The sequence below is a fragment of the Mesoplodon bidens genome (assembly GCF_964165515.1).
Source record: "Mesoplodon bidens genome assembly, chromosome: X".
In the NCBI taxonomy this organism is placed as follows: Eukaryota; Metazoa; Chordata; class Mammalia; order Artiodactyla; family Ziphiidae; genus Mesoplodon; species Mesoplodon bidens.
This window is the reverse complement of record NC_138163.1, coordinates 120,395,705-120,412,379: the sequence shown is the minus strand read 5'-3', so window position 1 is coordinate 120,412,379 and position 16,675 is coordinate 120,395,705. Positions and strand designations below refer to the sequence as shown.

Genomic DNA, 16,675 nt, shown 5'->3' with positions numbered 1-16,675 from the left:
TTCATTGATGAAATAAATATTGATTCCATCTCACTAGGTCCTCAAGACTATGCAAGAAGCTGGGGATACAGCAATGAGGAAGAACAAGGTCTCTATCTAATCTTTGCAGACTTTTGGAATTTATACTAGTCATTAGTATATTCTATGTGGGGAAAAGATAGTGTAGACAAAAGATAGACAAACAAAATATAGCGATAGTGCAAGAAGGAAAATAAAACTACCTTACACTGGTTGATTGGAACCCACCCAACTGAAGATCGATTTAGGTCAAGACCTGGATGTCAAGGAGCTAGGCTTGCAAAGATCCAGGGCAGGGCTGCTCACCCCCAGCACTACTGACATTTGGGGATGGATCATTCTTTGTTGTGAGATGTCCTGTGCATTGGCAGAAGTTCAGTAGCATCCCTGGCCTCTGCCCACAAGATGCCAATGGCACCGACTCTCCTAAGTTGAGACAGCCAGAAATGTCTCCAGACATTGTCTAGTGTCACTTGGGGGGCAGAATTGCCTGATTGAGAAGCACTGGGCCCAGCCTACTTGGCCTCACCAGTTCCAGCTGCCCCTCCCTCTCAGTGAATCTGTCAACTGTGACAACTGGCAATAGATCTTGAAGATGAAAGAGGTAAACCACGAAGTGGGAATACTTCCTGGTTCAACCCTTCTTCATGGGCTGCTCTTCTTCCCCACTTGCAGCCTGAAACTGGGGTGAGATAGTATCAGAATATCACAGGGTACACAGTCAGGCGGGTACCATGGGACTGGGTTCTTCATCACTCCCCTGAAAAGGACCCCCCAGCAGTCCATCAAACTTAGAGAAGGGCCAGGCAGCCACATTTCTATCATTCAAGACCAGATTTTTCGTTGCTTTTAGCAGTTGTCTTAGTTAACTGGAAAAAATAAATGTAAACAACTCTACCTCAAATTTTATCATGTAAACTCACCATCTATAAATATCATCAGCTTCCTAGAAATAAACCACAAATAGAAATAACTGACCTAATATCACCTGAACTTCCTAAGTATACTTTTATTACATTTTGAGAAATTCCCTCATTTTCATTTCAGAGACTATGTATAACAACACAATATGGGACAGAACAGGGTGTTGGGGCAGAGTTCAGGTAATAGGGGTGTTGCCTGGGCAATGCAGGACACAAAGTCTTTTTCTTTTCATTTTTAAAATTGTGATTTAAAATAACAACATAAAACCTACCATCTTAACCATTTTTAAGTATGCTATTTTTAAGTTCAGTAGTGTTAAGTATATTTACATTGCTATGCAAAAGAACTTTTCCATCTTGAACTTTTTCATTTTGCAAATCTGAAACTCCAGAACTCCAGAACCTTTTCATTTTGCAAATCTGAAACTGTACCCGTTAAACAAGAACTCCCCATTTCCCCCTCACCCTAGTTCCTGGCAACTACCATTCTTTCTGTTTCTATGAATTTGACTATAGTAATGCCCCCTTAACCATGGGGGATACATTGTTCCAAGACCCCCAGTGGATGCCTGAAACCACAGATGATACCGAACCCTATATACATACAGACATACCTCGTTTTATTGCATTTCACTTTATTGTACCTTGCAGATACCGCATTTTTTACAAATTGAAGGTCTGTGGCAACCCTGTGTCAAGCAAGTCTTTTGGTGCGATTTTTCCAAACATTTGCTCATTTCAGGTCTCTGTGTCACATTTTGGTAATTCTTGCAGTATTTTAAACTTCTTCATAATTATTACACTTGTTATGGTGATCTGTAATCTTTGATGTTACTATTACAAAAAGATTATGACTTGCTGAAGGCTGATGATGGTCAGCATTTTTTTAGTAATAAAGTATTTTTAATTAAGGTACATACATTGCTTTTTTAGACAAAATGCTATTGCACACTTAATAAACTACAATACAATATAAACATAACTTTTGTATGTCCCAGGTGGGATGGTGCAAGATTTCATCACACTACTCATAATGGTAATTTAAAACTTACAAATTGTTTATTTCTGGAATTTTCCATTTAATATATTGGGAACTTGGTTGACTATGGGTAACTGAAACTGGGTAACTGAAACTGCAGAAAGCAAAACCATGGATAAGGGGGGACCACTGTACTTTAGATACCATATCAGTGGAATCACACAGTATTTGTCCTTTTGTGACTTATTTCAATTAGAATAATGTCCTCAAGTTTCATCTACATTGTAGCATGTTGACAGGATTTCTTTCCTTTTTAAAAAAATTTTTTTGGTTTTACATTTCCTTCATTTTTAAGGCTGAGTAATATTCCATTTATGGATATATTACATTTTATTTATCTGTCGATGGGCATTTGGGTTGCTTCCACCCCCCAGCTATTGTGAATAGTGTTGCTATGAACACAGGTATGCGTGTCCAATCAAACACTAATCTAGGTACTGCTGTGAAAGTTATTTTGTAGATGTGATTAAGTCCATAATCAGTTGACTTAAATCTAAGTGGGCCTGATTCAATCAGCTGAAGGGCCTAAAAGCAGAACTGAGGTTTCCCGGAAGAAGAAATTCCACTTACGGACTATAGCTTCAGCTCACACCTGAGAGCCTGCCCTTCCTGATGCTCTGTCCTATGGATTCTGGACTTGCCTAGCTAACCCCCACAATCACCTAAGCAAATTCCTTGCAATAAACCTCTAAATATATATCTCCTACTTGTTCTGTTTCTCTAGTTGAACCCTGATTGATAACACTCAACTCCACTCCCACTCTACACAGCCCTAAGCAACCACTAATCTACTTTCTGTCTCTATCGATTTGCCTATTCTAGACATCTCAAGTAAATGGAATCATACCATATGTGGTCTTACAATACAATATGTGACTGGTTTCTTCACTTAGCATAAGGTTTTAAAGTGTCATTGATGTAGCATTTATCAGTATGTCATTCCTTTCCATGGCTGAATAATATTCCATTGTGTGAAAATACATTTTGTTTACCTATTCATCTGTTGATGGACATTCAGTTGTTTCCACTGTTTGGCTGTTATGAATAATGATGCTATGGACATGTGTGTACAAGTTTTCATGAGGACCATGTTTTCATTTCTCTTGGGTATATACCTAGGAATGGAATTTCTGGGTCATATGAATAACCTAGGCTCAATATTTTGAGGAACTGCTGGACTGTTTTCTCCACATTCTTATCAATGCTTGCTATTGTCTGCCTTTTTTATTATAGTCATCCTAGTAGATGTGATGTGGTATCTCACTGTGGTCTTCATTTGTATTGCCCTAATGACTAAGGATGTTGAACATCTTTTTCATGTATTTATTGGCCATTTGTATACCTTCTTTGGAAAAATGTCTGTTCAAATCCTTTGCCCAGTTTTAACTGGGTTATTTGTCTTTCTATTGTTGAGTTGTAAAAGTTATTCATATATCTGGACACCGACTCTTATCAGATATACATCTTATTATACAAATATTTTCTGCACTCAATGGGTTGTCTTTTAATTTTCTTGATAGTACTGTTTATAGCACTAAAGTTTTTAAATTTTGAGATAGCCCAATTTATCTATCCTGTCACTTGTACTTTTGATGCTGTATCAAAGGAACCATTGCCCAACCCAAGGTCATGATTTACTACTCCTTTACCAAGATTTACTCCTATGTCATCTTGAGAGTTCTGGTTTTAGCTCTTACATTTAGGTCTATGATCCCACACAGTCTAAAAGTCTTACCTGTTTGGTAGTGCTTTCCCAGGGAAATATTTATGGCACCATCAAAAAACAAACAAACTATTGTGTTTAAAACAAAATGTGCAATGTATGCTCTTTAGCATTCTGATCTGGGCTGAGAACAATATTTGAAATGAGCTAGTGCTCTCTCTGTGGGACAAATAAGTGCTTTCATAAGTATGTCACTTTTGAATGGAGTGCAGTTTATGACCTATTTACTTATGAACTAGCCCAAACAGCTTGCCTCCATAGCGTGAGGGAAGGAAGAAAGACTCTATTGTAAGAATCAGAAAAAAAAAATCCAATCACTAATTTGGTCTAAATAAGGGAGCTTAAGAGTTTTTGGTGGCTTTCAAAAACTACTTTCTTGTTGCTTGAGGAAGACGAATAAAAACTGTTTTTTAATGTCTTGTGACCTGGAAATATTTAATGTAAATATAAGAGTCCTTTTATATTTATGTTTTTCCTCTAAAGCAGAGGGGAATATGGCACAACATAAATTAAACAAATAGCATCTCAACATGCTGTTCTGTGTGTCCCCAAGATTACCCACACATTCGGCAATTCGCTGAGATGACTCACAGGACAGCATACAGTTGTCCTCATAGCTTAGGTTTATCACGGCAAAGTGTACACAACAAGACCAGCAAGAGAAAAAGACAAGGGCAGAATCTGGAGAAATGCACACATAAGCTTCAGAGGCTCTCTCCCTCCCAGCCTAGCAGGGATACATGAGCGTCTTCCTTTCTCCAGCAGAAAAACTGCAGCCGCACATGTGCAATGCTTCTGCCGCAGGGAAGCCCATTATAGAGACTCAGCACCCAAGGTTTTTACTGGGGGCTGGTCACAGAGGCAGTCCCTGACTAGCAACTACCAAAATTCACGATCCCCAGAAGGAAATCAGGTGTTTGCCATAAATCACATCATTTGCACAAACAATCTATGTGACCTGACAGAGCAGAGTCTGGTGCCCCAGGCTTTATCAGCTTGGGAACTTCTGAGAAGCTGAGTTTCCTAAGGGCCAACCCTGCAAGCAAGTCTTTCTAAAGATGGCAGTCTCAGGCCTGCTATGCTAACTGTCTTCTGCACAGAGGCCATCACATTCACTTAAGCTCTAATTTGAAATTTACTTAAGGAAACATTCAAATTTGGTGTGTAATGATATTCTGATCTTGTCATCATTTTAGTGAGATGAAGTTTATACTATCAATGAATTTTAAAAAGTATATTACAACAGTAGATATTGTATGGTGCATGTTTAAGCTAAGAGATTTTTAAAGGACAGTGGCATACCTTACTATGCAAACAGATATTAATTTTAAATTAAACATATCTATCCATTAAAGCACGACCTGAAGGATCTCAACTGGTACTACTCTTAGCCAGACATTTAAATTCCTATTCATACTGAAAGTAATAAGACATTAAATCTTGTCTAGGACTTCCCTGGTGGTACAGTGGTTAAGTATCCGCCTGCCAATGCAGGGGACATGGGTTCGATCCCTGGTCCGGGAAGATGCCACATGCCTTGGAGTAACTAAGCCCATGCGCCACAACTACTTAGCCCGCACTCTAGAGCCCGCGCACCACAACTACTGAGCCTGCATGCTGCAACTACTGAAGCCCACGCGCCTAGAGCCCGTGCTCCGCAACAAGAGAGGCCACCATGATGAGAAGCCCGTGCACCGCAATGAAGAGTAGCCCCTGCTCACCGCAACTAGAGAAAGCCTGTGCACAGCAGCAAACACCCAGCGCAGCCAAAAATAAAATAAATAAAATAAATAAATTTATTTAAAAAAAATCATTCCTCCAACCACACTCAAATCTGGGGTCACTAACAAAATCCCAGTATTGTGTCAAACAAGCATTTAAAGGACTCACTAATGACTTCACTTTTGAGTGTGGGGAGCAGTCTTTGCATCCTGTATTTTCCTCCATCTTTGCATGTTTTTTGTTCCACCTGTCCTGTACACTCCCAAAACAGGCCAGCACTGAAGAGAGACTTCAGTGTGTACCTTCAGGGTGTACCTGAGAGGAGAGAGAGTTTACAGAGTGACTTTGCCAATGCTGAGTCTGAAGACTACGTCACAGGTGGGAGGGTGGGCAGGGAGAAGAGTCACTTCCTTTGCTTTTCTTTTGCCTTCAAGAGTCACAGCTAAAATTGAACAACTAAGTTCTAGAGCTGATTAAGATGATAAAGGCCCTTAAATGTGAAATACAGGTGACTCAGCACTGAACAAAATGTGAAATAGTGAAACACTTGTTTGTGAAAACAAATTTTTCTCCCACTGAGAAATGTGCTTGGCTATCATTTCATAAACTTAAATAAGCCTGAACTTCGGTTATATCTGGAGTTTGACCTAATTGTACCTTTAGAACTATGTGCTGGCTAATTATTGACTTGAAATCTGAACCTCTCAGAAGGGAAACAAAACATCAGACAGGAGGTAGACAGGGTGAAAACCAAAACCTCAAGCAAGCTTCTTTCAACTAGTGGTGAACAAAACCATTACTGCAAATATTTACTTTTAATTAAAATTAAGCCTCGGATGAGGGTGTAGTCCCACAAATATACTGCTGGTCCCTCTGACAGTGGTTTTTGCATTAACTTGGGTGGGTGCAATGAATTAAAAAGTGAAAACTTACACTCACGGTAAATTCCTCAGCTCCTATAAATAATCATGAATAGTGCTGGTCACAGACAAAAATATTCCTCTAAATACCCAGCCTTTTCCAAAAGATTGTGCCAAGTGTGTTCATCAAGATAGGAGAATGAGGAAAACATAATCTGTCTCTTTTTTTTTTGCTGAGCTCAAGCATTCTGAATTTTATCTTTAAACTAATGAAAATCATCATTACTCATTACTTGGCCTAATTTTAACTGTCACAGATTTGCTATTTAACCACAAGCTAGTTGCATTTTTCTATCTCTATATGTGAACACAGGCATTTTACATATATTTTGAATTTTCTTTGAGCCATTTAGATATAACGTCATTGATCCATTAGGGAAGTGCTTTGCATCACACAGGCCTCTACTGGGCTGGGATCCAGCACTGCACTTAGCACAAAAGCTGCTGACCCAGCGGCCCAGGCACCTGCTACTCCACTGCCTGGGTGGGTGGTCCCTCAGTGGGCCTCGATTCTTCTATCTACTACTATTATTGTGACTCTGTCCCAAGGCGTGACATAGGTGATAAGATTGATGAAGGCATTCTCTAGCGCCACTAGTCCCTTTCTTCCCCACTGAAACAATTGCTTTTAAATCTTGATTTTTGACAAAGCAATCTTTCTTAGGACACATTATTACAGAACAAAACATGCCACACCTGTCTCTTCAGAGAAGCTTAAATCACTCTGTATGGTAGAGAACGTTCTCTCCAAAGCCCTAAAGTTATTCAAACAGAACCATCCTGATTAAGTTAGAGATAAATTGGATTGAGAGGCAGTCTTATTATAAGAAAAAATGGTCATAAGAAACGGAATAAAGAGTGTAAATGTAAGTAGAGAGTATTACCTCAGGACAGAGAAAAACAGAGTACAAATGCACTGAGGTCAGGAAATAAGCCAAAAAGGAAAGATATAAAATAGCACTTAGAAAAGTATAAACAGCTAGGGAAATGTAAGATACTATAATATGCAAAATTTATATTCCCTGCAGTTCAAAGTTCATGGAAGGCATGCAAAAAGTATTAAATACAAAAAAAGGCAGCGGGGCTTCCCTGGTGGCGCAGTGGTTGAGAGTCCGCCTGCCGATGCAGGGGACACGGGTTCGTGCCCCTATCCCGGAAGATCCCACATGCCGCGCAGCGGCTGGGCCCGCGAGCCATGGCCGTGGAGCCTGTGTGTCCGGAGCCTGTGCTCCGCAACGGGAGAGGCCACAGCAGTGAGAGGCCCGCGTACAGCAAAAAAAAAAAAAAAAAAAAAAAAAAAGGCAGCACTGGATACAAACAGCCATGAAAGGAAAAGATCATAGTATAAAAGCAACTGAGTTGCCCTGGGTGGGAGGTGATTCCCTTGTTATCCTAAATATGGGCCAGATACTACTGGGTGCCAGCTCTGTGAGACCCACCGTCCTTGGAGGAGTTAAGAGATTTTAAGGCAATGTTTCAACACGACTAAAGTGTTAAAAATGGAAGTAATACCTTCCAATTAGGAGACTCTGCAACACCTTTTGATTGACGATCTCCATAGCACGGTGTGGTGGGGGCCATTCCTTCATCTTCTCTAGATCATGAGTGAGGAAACCTGTGGATTCTCTACTTTCTGGAGGTGACAGAGGAAGCCAAGCCAACGGGAAAAGCCTGAAACAATAATAGTATATTTATAGTGAGATATTATAATTTAGGCACAGCTTTAATGCATTTGGTTGACTGGTATAGTAACACGAAAGTATTTCAGTATAGCAGGAAATAAAAGATTTCTGGGTCACTAGGGGGATTATTCTGGAGACAAATATGCTTTGGCTCATTAATCCAGTAACAATGCTGGCACCGTTCCTGTCATCTTGGCTCTGTCAAATGTACTTAACATTAACATGTGCATGTTCCATTTGTGTATTGCTATCTTACCAACTGCTATCAGTTCTGGAAGGTCAACGATTTAGGAATTAAATTGACACTATAAGAATACAAAGATGCCTTATAATTTCTAAGCTTGACTGAAATTTGGAAATTCTCAACCCTCTTTCATATAGTTTCCCCACACATCCTTCCTGGCTGGCTGACAAGTCAAAAGAAACTCCTGTTGTTCCCACCAGCACCGGGAAGACGGAGTTCAATGAGCTGTGCATCTAGAGGCCGCAAAGGCAAATACAAGGCCTACATACAGAGAACCAACACACACAACCACATACCATTCCTCCGCTGGCAGAGGACAGAGACTACGTCATTATGCATCTCCCGCTGGCAGTCAAGAACCGGAAGATCTGTACAAGCTGGGAGGCAATGGCACACAATAAGGGGTCACGGTCATTGTTTTCTTTTGTATGTCTTCTCATCGGGGTCAGGCAAACTATTACTTACAAGTTTTGTTCCTTGTGCTGGCAATAGAAGCATCGTCTCTCAGCTCCAGAGCCACTTTTCTCAACTTGACCTTTGGAGACTGCCTGACAGTTGATGCTAAGAAGCAGAGTGAATGGTTTCAACACACACACACCATGCACACACGCATACCCCCCCACACACATACATGTACACTCAGAGACACACACAGGGACATCAGATACACTTAAACTGTCACTCAATAAATAATAAGAGAAAAAAAAGCAGGACTTTTTTTTTAACTTAGAATTTTAATTATGTACATAAATAGCAACATGAGAACGAGGAGTTCTAAGGCTTATACATTATCTCTAGGTGAAACAATTTCAGATTAGTCCACTTGGAGTATGGCATCACCCAAGATAACAAAGAGGCCTAGTATAGTTTTTTCTGAAGAAGAATGCCAATTTACTACATTCAATACTGACGTCTCTGCCATTTTTCTGCAGAAATACTGGTTTACCATATGGAGTTTCCAATGTTTACCTATAACTAAAAGAAAAAGAAAAACATAAATAAACAGTTCCCCCCAAAATAAAAACAGCTCTAAGATTTTTGCAGTTTGAAAATTCTTTAGGTTTAAGTGATCACATCAAATACTTATAATACCATTATATGACCATGAGAGAAAACTGTAATTATTCCCATTTTATAAATGGGTACACTAAAAACCGGAAAGGTTTTGTGTTACATCAATACTACATGCAGATTCTCAGCTAGCTGGGTATCTGAGATAAACAGATGGATAGGTGAATAAATTAAAAATAAACGCTTAAAAGGCACAGGACACACTACATCGCTCCCCTTCTGAAAACCAAACAACTACATTTCCATCCATCTGCTGGAGGAGAGCATGATTATATCATTGCTAGTCTGACGCATACCTTTCCTCACATCACCCCATCATTCTTTTCTGGAATGAAACACACATCAAATCCAAAGACAGCAAAGACAAACCAACTCTTCTCCAGATTGCCTTTTTCCTAATACGTAATGAATCTACTTAGCAATTAGAGGTTTATAAATATTTTAGAGGCCAGTGACTACTCACTTGATCTTTTAATATAAAACTAAAAATTCTTAAACATCTAAACCACTAACTTACCTTTTCTATCTCTGTTTATTAATCTGTTTTGAACTTCTCTAAGAATTCAATAGATTTACTGCATTGTTAAAAAAAAAAACTACAAACTGCCAGTAATCTATATTAATAAGGATTCAATAGATCATGGTAGTCCATACTAGGAAATTATGAAGCAGCTAAAGGAGGAATGAGATAGATCTATAAGTACCAACAGGGAAAGATGTACACAACATATTAAGTGAAAAAAAAGCAAGTTCATTCATTCATTCAACATAACTAAACATAACACTGTCTACAAAGTATTCTTACCAAAAAAATTGAACCTAAATCTGATTTAGCCTTCAGATCCAACTATCAGTTTATGGGAAATGCAGAGAGGAGAGGAACCAAGAGATAAACAGGATGACACTAAATGGATGCACTCAGCCACAGCCAGAGCATGGGAAATTTAAAGGACAAATAAGCCCAGTTTTTCAACAAATAAATGATAAGAGAAAAATGAGGGAGAAGGAACTATTACAGTTTAAAACGGACTTAAAACATCTGAAAATAAGGACAGTTTATATCTTTGTAAAAAAATAAAAAAACAAAAAAATAAAAGGGACTTAAGAGACTCATCAGTCAAATGCAGTGGGCAGATCTTGTTTGGATCCTGACTCAAACAAAATAACTGTAAAAAGTTATTAACGAGACAATCAGGGAAATCTGCAAACTATCTGAATATTAGATGATATTATGGAATTAGTGTTAATTTCTTTAGGTGTGATAATAAAACTGCAATATGTGCCTGCATGGAGCTTTCAGTGTACTTGCAAAACAGTACAAGGAATATGATCTCATTCTATCAAAAACCCAAAAGCATGTATGGATGCGTGTGCATGTGCATGTGTGTGTGTGTGTGTATGTGTATGTTACACATAAAGAAAAAAGTCTGGAATGATGTACCAAACTATCAACAGAAATTACCTCTGGGAAAGGAATGGAGGACAAGACAAGCTTTAAAAATATTTATCTAAAAAAAATTCTTTACAACAAATATGCATCACTTTTATAATTAAAAATTACGTCTCCAATAAAGAGCTAACAAAAATTAAAAACGAAATCAAGGCTGTGTATATAGTAAGCTGAACTCTGGCCCAGAATATTTTTGAAAGAATGAAGTGGATATGTACATAGTTTTCCTTTATTCTGTGGCTCGTTGCTCCTGTAAAGAAATATAACCATATTCAGTGTAAAGTCTCTGAAGGACATGTGTGACTTCCTGGCTGCTTACCCACCAGTCGCCTTTCTAACAGCATATCTGATGCACATCGGGCCCCACTTTCCAGAGATGCCAGTTCTGCGGTGGAGTCTACGCCTCTGCTTTTTAAAAAGCTTCCCAGGTAATTTGTATAACAAAATTTGAGAAATGCTGATTTGGGATTACTATATGAAGGGCTGTGATGTGAAAGAGGATCTGGATTTATTTTCTGTGACTGCTAAGGCAAGATCAGACCATTGTGTAGGAGTTACAAGGAGACGTATTTTTGCTTAGTATAAGAAACAGCTCCTTAAAAATTAGGACTGCCCAGAGATGGCTGTCCTGTGGGGTGCTTTTCCTATCAGTGGAGGTGAAAAGTGGGAACACACAGGGCTACAGAGAATTTACGCTTGAGGCTGGGGGTTGGGCCAGATGATCCTTTTCAAATTCTAAGATTGTATGACTCTCTAGGTCTCTGAAAACACGGAGACAACTTGAGAAAGAAAACCTCGAACCCAGAACTTTCATGAGTTTTAAATAGTAGCCATGACTTATGATAAATGCGACACTGATTTTTTTAAACAAATTTCTATTAAAAAGAAAATGCATATTCATTGCAAAAAATTTAAAAATACATAAAGTTCTATAGAAGAAAAAATATAAAAATCATCCATAATCCTACTATCTGAAGATACATACTTAAATTTTCGTTGTATTTCCTGGTCATTATCCTCTCTAAAAACATATCACACTAGTTTTTTTTTTTTAATTTAATAATTGTGCATATGTTCCCATGCAATTAAATATTATTGAAACATAATAAGATTCCTCTTTATGGACATACCATAATTAAACCATTTTCCTGTAGCTGAATATTTAGATTGTATCCAAATTCAGTATAATCTAATTACCATGAAATCATAAGTGCTATTATATAATTTTTAATATATACACAAAATAATATTAACATAACTAGTGTCTTCTATGTAGCAAGTACTCAATGGGTAAATATTGAACATATGAATGAAAACAAATGGTGAACTGAGTATACGACCAGAAGAAATCACACTTACTGACTTTATCAGATACCATCCTAAATTTCTCTAGACTCAAGTTACTCAAATCTACAAAGAAAGACAATGACACCTATGAATTCCCTATGTCACTTACTCTATATAATCTTGAGCTTCTCTACAATAGTCATGCATTCAGCAAATGTTTATTGAATGATTATTAGATGAATACAACTGTGCTTACTATAGTGAAATGCTGTCTGAAACAAAAATAAGCCTAAGAAATAATTGTTTGAAATAGGTTTATAGACAAATCCCAAATGTCGAGTTCTAGCTTGTCTCAAAAACCCAGGTACTTCTCAGGAACAAACACAATTAAAAAGTCATAGCACTTAAGCCCAGAAATTAAAGATGGAATGAAATATCATCCTGACCCTTATGTGTCCACACAAAGTTGAAATGGCTATAATGAATCAAATTAAATTAATTAAAGACAAGTCATTTCAATTGGTGCTAATAATGCTAAAAATAACCACAGAGTTTTCTTGTTCTTTACCTGATTAAAGTGAGTAGAGCATGGAGTATTCTACTTATTTCCGGGTGAATTCTTCACATTTTCCGACTTGTAAAACAGAAAGTAAGAATATTAATGCAGTTTGAAAAGAAATAGTAAAACTTCTAAAGAAATAGTAGACTGTTTCAAAGTGCACATCTTCACCATGTGACTGAATATTATCTGATGCAAAGTGACCCATGTCTCGGTAAACTGAAGGAATTACTAGGGCTCCCTGAGGGCCCTGCTGTAGAAAGTGACTCAGGCACAGAGGAGAGCAGGAAATAAAGCTCCATTAATCCTCACTACACAGATTCGGCCAACAGCTGATTTGATAAAAAATCCAATCAATAGTGAAAAGATTTCTTTACTACTTCATGCCACTGTAATTGTTAAAGAAGGTTACTGAATCACTTTGCTGTACACCTGAAACTAACACAACACTGTAAATCAACTATACTCCAATAAAAAAAAAAGAATAGTCATCATGATCTGAAACTAAAAAAAAAAAGGTTTCACACCTATGGGACAGTTTCCAGTGGGTACTCCGCTCCGTATATCATCCACCATAGGGGCCAAATCACAAAACATGTTTACTCTGGAAGAGGTTATAACCAGACGGCACCCATTCCGCCTGGCCACCATCTGGGAACATATAATTAGGTCACGTCATCAATGAGAAGTAAGGTAGGAAAGGTTCTAGTGGGAAAAGTTCACGTACTAAATGTTTAAGGCCTTACTTTCTTTCCCAGATGTTTTTAAGACTTTAATTCTGAAAACACATTAATAAGACCTGATGTACGTCAAGGATCTGAGCTCTCATGAGATGGCAATCTGAAAAACACTAGGCTGTAGTTGGGTGGGCAATAGGGATGTGATTCTGCGGTCTAGACTTGGTGCAGGTTCTGCCGGTGGCCTTCTCTCAGAGTTATCCATGGGTGAAGGAGCGGGGAATGTGAGAAAGCAGGAACACATGCTTAACCCTGTAATTTCAGAGCATGGTTTCTAGGCAACTTCAGGCTTACTGAAGTGGTTAAGAACCTGTCTCTAAGCATAGTGATCATACATCTTGGCTTGTCCAAGTTATACATACTGGTTTATACCTATTGTCCCAGCATAATTAATAGTGCCCCCTTTCACTCTCAAGAGTATCCTGGTTTGGATGATAAATTATATGGTCACCCTATCTACAGACCACATTCACTTGATGATGCAGTTCTGGGGAAAAAGGCCATACGTATTGCTTGGTGGATCATCATACAATATCCAGGTCTACTTGTTGCTCTGAACAGAGCTCTACAGGACTCAGCACCTTTGCCTTACGCTATTCCTTGAGAGCCACTTTCACACACACACACACACACACACACCAGAGGCGTTCTTGCTGTTGCTCTTCCAACTTGCCAAGCTGTTTCCTGGGATAGGACCTTTGCAAAATAAATCCCTTGACCTAGACTGGTCAATTCCAATTTTGGCCTGGCTAAATGCTATTCATCCTTTAGATCAAGGCTTTCCCCTGTCCTCTGCCCTTCGATTCAGATAAGAACCTTTTATTCACATTGATAGCACCCAAGCACTTCCTGATTTGTGTAATTCTTTCATTCATGTTTGAATCCTTCACAAATATATATAAGTTTCATGAGGGCACAATACTCCTAGGACCTCCTAGCACACAGTATTCAAACATTTGTTGAATAAACAAATGAAATGAGGTAGAACCTAGAGACCTGATGAGTGTTTAAAAAAAAGTTTGGGTATGTAATTAATGAAGAAGAGATAAAAAGAGGCTTATGAAGGCAAATGAGATAACCATGTCCAACAATTGGGTCTGTCATAAAAACCATGTGGTTCCCTACTTAGTTAAATGTATTTTAGGTCTGAATTACCTTAACATAATGCTTGCCAAATACTTCTAGTGATATTCTTATATATTCTACTACCTATATTTGCCAGCAACTCAATCTCAAAAATATAAGATAAGATATATTATCTTAGAATAAGATAAGAATATAAGATGCTAAATTCATAAGCTTCTTTTATCCTTTGGACATTAAGAAAATGAGCACATAAAAACATTCTTCTGGTTGAAGAAAACAACTCTGTTGCTAGGTAATTTTTCTTGTTTGATTACATATCACTTATAGTATAACAAAACATGACAGTCAAATATCTCACTAATGAAATATTGAACCCATCCACCCTATTACAAATCAGATCTCTCTTGGCAGAAACCATCATCATCTCAGCAAAAACAACATTCTGACTTCAAAAGACAGTTTGTGACTTAGCACAAGCCAGAAATCAAATTTTTTTGCCTTTTTGGACAGATTTAAAATATTTTACAATACAACCATTCTCCTTATATCTAATTTCAATACATATTGGGTTTCATTGTTTTTTTAAAGTGATTGATACATTTTATTTAACCCAACACATCTAAAATACTATTATTTCAACATGTAATCAATATAACATCAATCAACATTAAAATTATGAGATAGTTTAACAATCTTTTTATCTGTACCATGTCTTCTAAATTTGGTGTGAATTTGCGCTTACAGCATACCTCAGTTCAGATTAGTTACACTTCATGTAGTCAACATCTGGTGCCTGCCATATTGGATTGCAAAGGGCTAGAGGAATAAGCTAAACAGCACTGCACTGTGATGGTTAATTTTATTTGTCAACTTGGCTAAGCTACAGTAGAAATTTTATTTTCTTACCATGTCCATGAACATGAATAATAATTTCTATTAGCAAAATTGAAACATTTGTTTTAATCAAAATATTTATTTCTAATTAGTATGCACTGCCATATGAAGGGGGATTTCCAAACTTTTGAGGTACAGCAATCCACTTGAAATGTCTGATCCCCCTCACCAGTTGAATTATTTTGATCAATTACTTAACTCCTCCAAAATGCAGTTTCCTCGTTTATAACATGGAGATAATAATAGAACCTGCCTCACAGACTCTTCCTGAGCATACAGTTAGCACCCAGGGCCAAGCTCACAGCAAGTGCTCAATAAAAATGACCTATCCCAAAAGAAATGAAATTGAGTTATCTGTAGTGACATGGATGGACCTAGAGACTGTCAGAGTGAAGTAAGTCAGAAAGAGAAAAACAAATACTGTGTGCTAACACATATATATGGAATCTAAAAAAAAAAAAGTTATGAAGAACCTAGGGGCAGGACAGGAATAAAGACGCAGACGTAGAGAATGGACTTGAGGACACGGGGAGGGGGAAGGGTAAGCTGGGACGAAGTGAGAGAGTGGCATGGACATATATACACGACCAAATGTAAAATAGATAGCTAGTGGGAAGCAGCCACATAGCACAGGGAGATCAGCTCAGTGCTTGGTGACCCCCTAGAGGGGTGGGATAGGGAAGGTGGGAGGGAGACGCAAGAGGGAGGAGATATGGGGATATATGTATACACATAGCTGATTCACTTTGTTATAAAGCAGAAACTAACACACCATTGTAGAGCAATTATACTCCAATAAAGATGTTAAAAAAAATTACCTCTCCTATGTGGTAGGTCACTTAACTTTTTTGATGAGGAAATAAAAGGTAAACATAAATGACCTGTTAAAGACCCCAGTGAAATTCCAGTTCACTGGATGTGGTAGGCAGAATAACGGCCCCTCAAAGATGTTTGCCCCCTAATCCTGGAACCTGTGACTGTGCTACCGTACATAGCAAAGGAGAATTACGGTGGCATTGGAGTTAAGGTTGCTAACCAGCTGACCTTACAATAGGGAGATTATCTTGGATTATCTGGGTGGGCCCAATTGAATCACATGGGTTCCTATAGTCTAAGAGGATGGAAGACAGGGTCAAAGAAATGGGACATGAAAAGGACTCATCTACAGCAGCTGGCTCTGAAGAAGAAGGAAGAGGGCTGGGAGTCAAGGAATGCTGCAGCCTCTAGAAGCTGGAAACTACCGTCAGCTGACAGCTAGCAAAGCAGACCTTGGTCCTATAACTGCCAAGAAACTAAATTCTGTCAACAACCTCAAGGAGC

The 16,675-nt window shown here is 38.3% G+C and overlaps 1 protein-coding gene across 9 annotated transcripts in view; it reads right to left on the bottom strand.

The window, feature by feature from the left end:
* Positions 1–16,675, bottom strand: part of APOO (apolipoprotein O) — a 74,339-nt gene that overhangs the window by 11,783 nt on the left and 45,881 nt on the right. For 3 of the 9 annotated variants that reach the window (XM_081221766.1, XM_081221764.1, XM_081221767.1), the window contains 3 exons: positions 13,166–13,289; positions 12,648–12,713; positions 8,842–9,246 (listed from right to left, as the gene is read on the bottom strand). In XM_081221766.1, the coding sequence (XP_081077892.1) occupies positions 12,682–12,713; positions 13,166–13,289 (156 nt within the window). In that variant the 3' untranslated portion in view covers positions 8,842–9,246; positions 12,648–12,681. The other 6 variants (XM_081221768.1, XM_081221770.1, XR_014014191.1 and 3 more) reach the window with 5 other exon arrangements.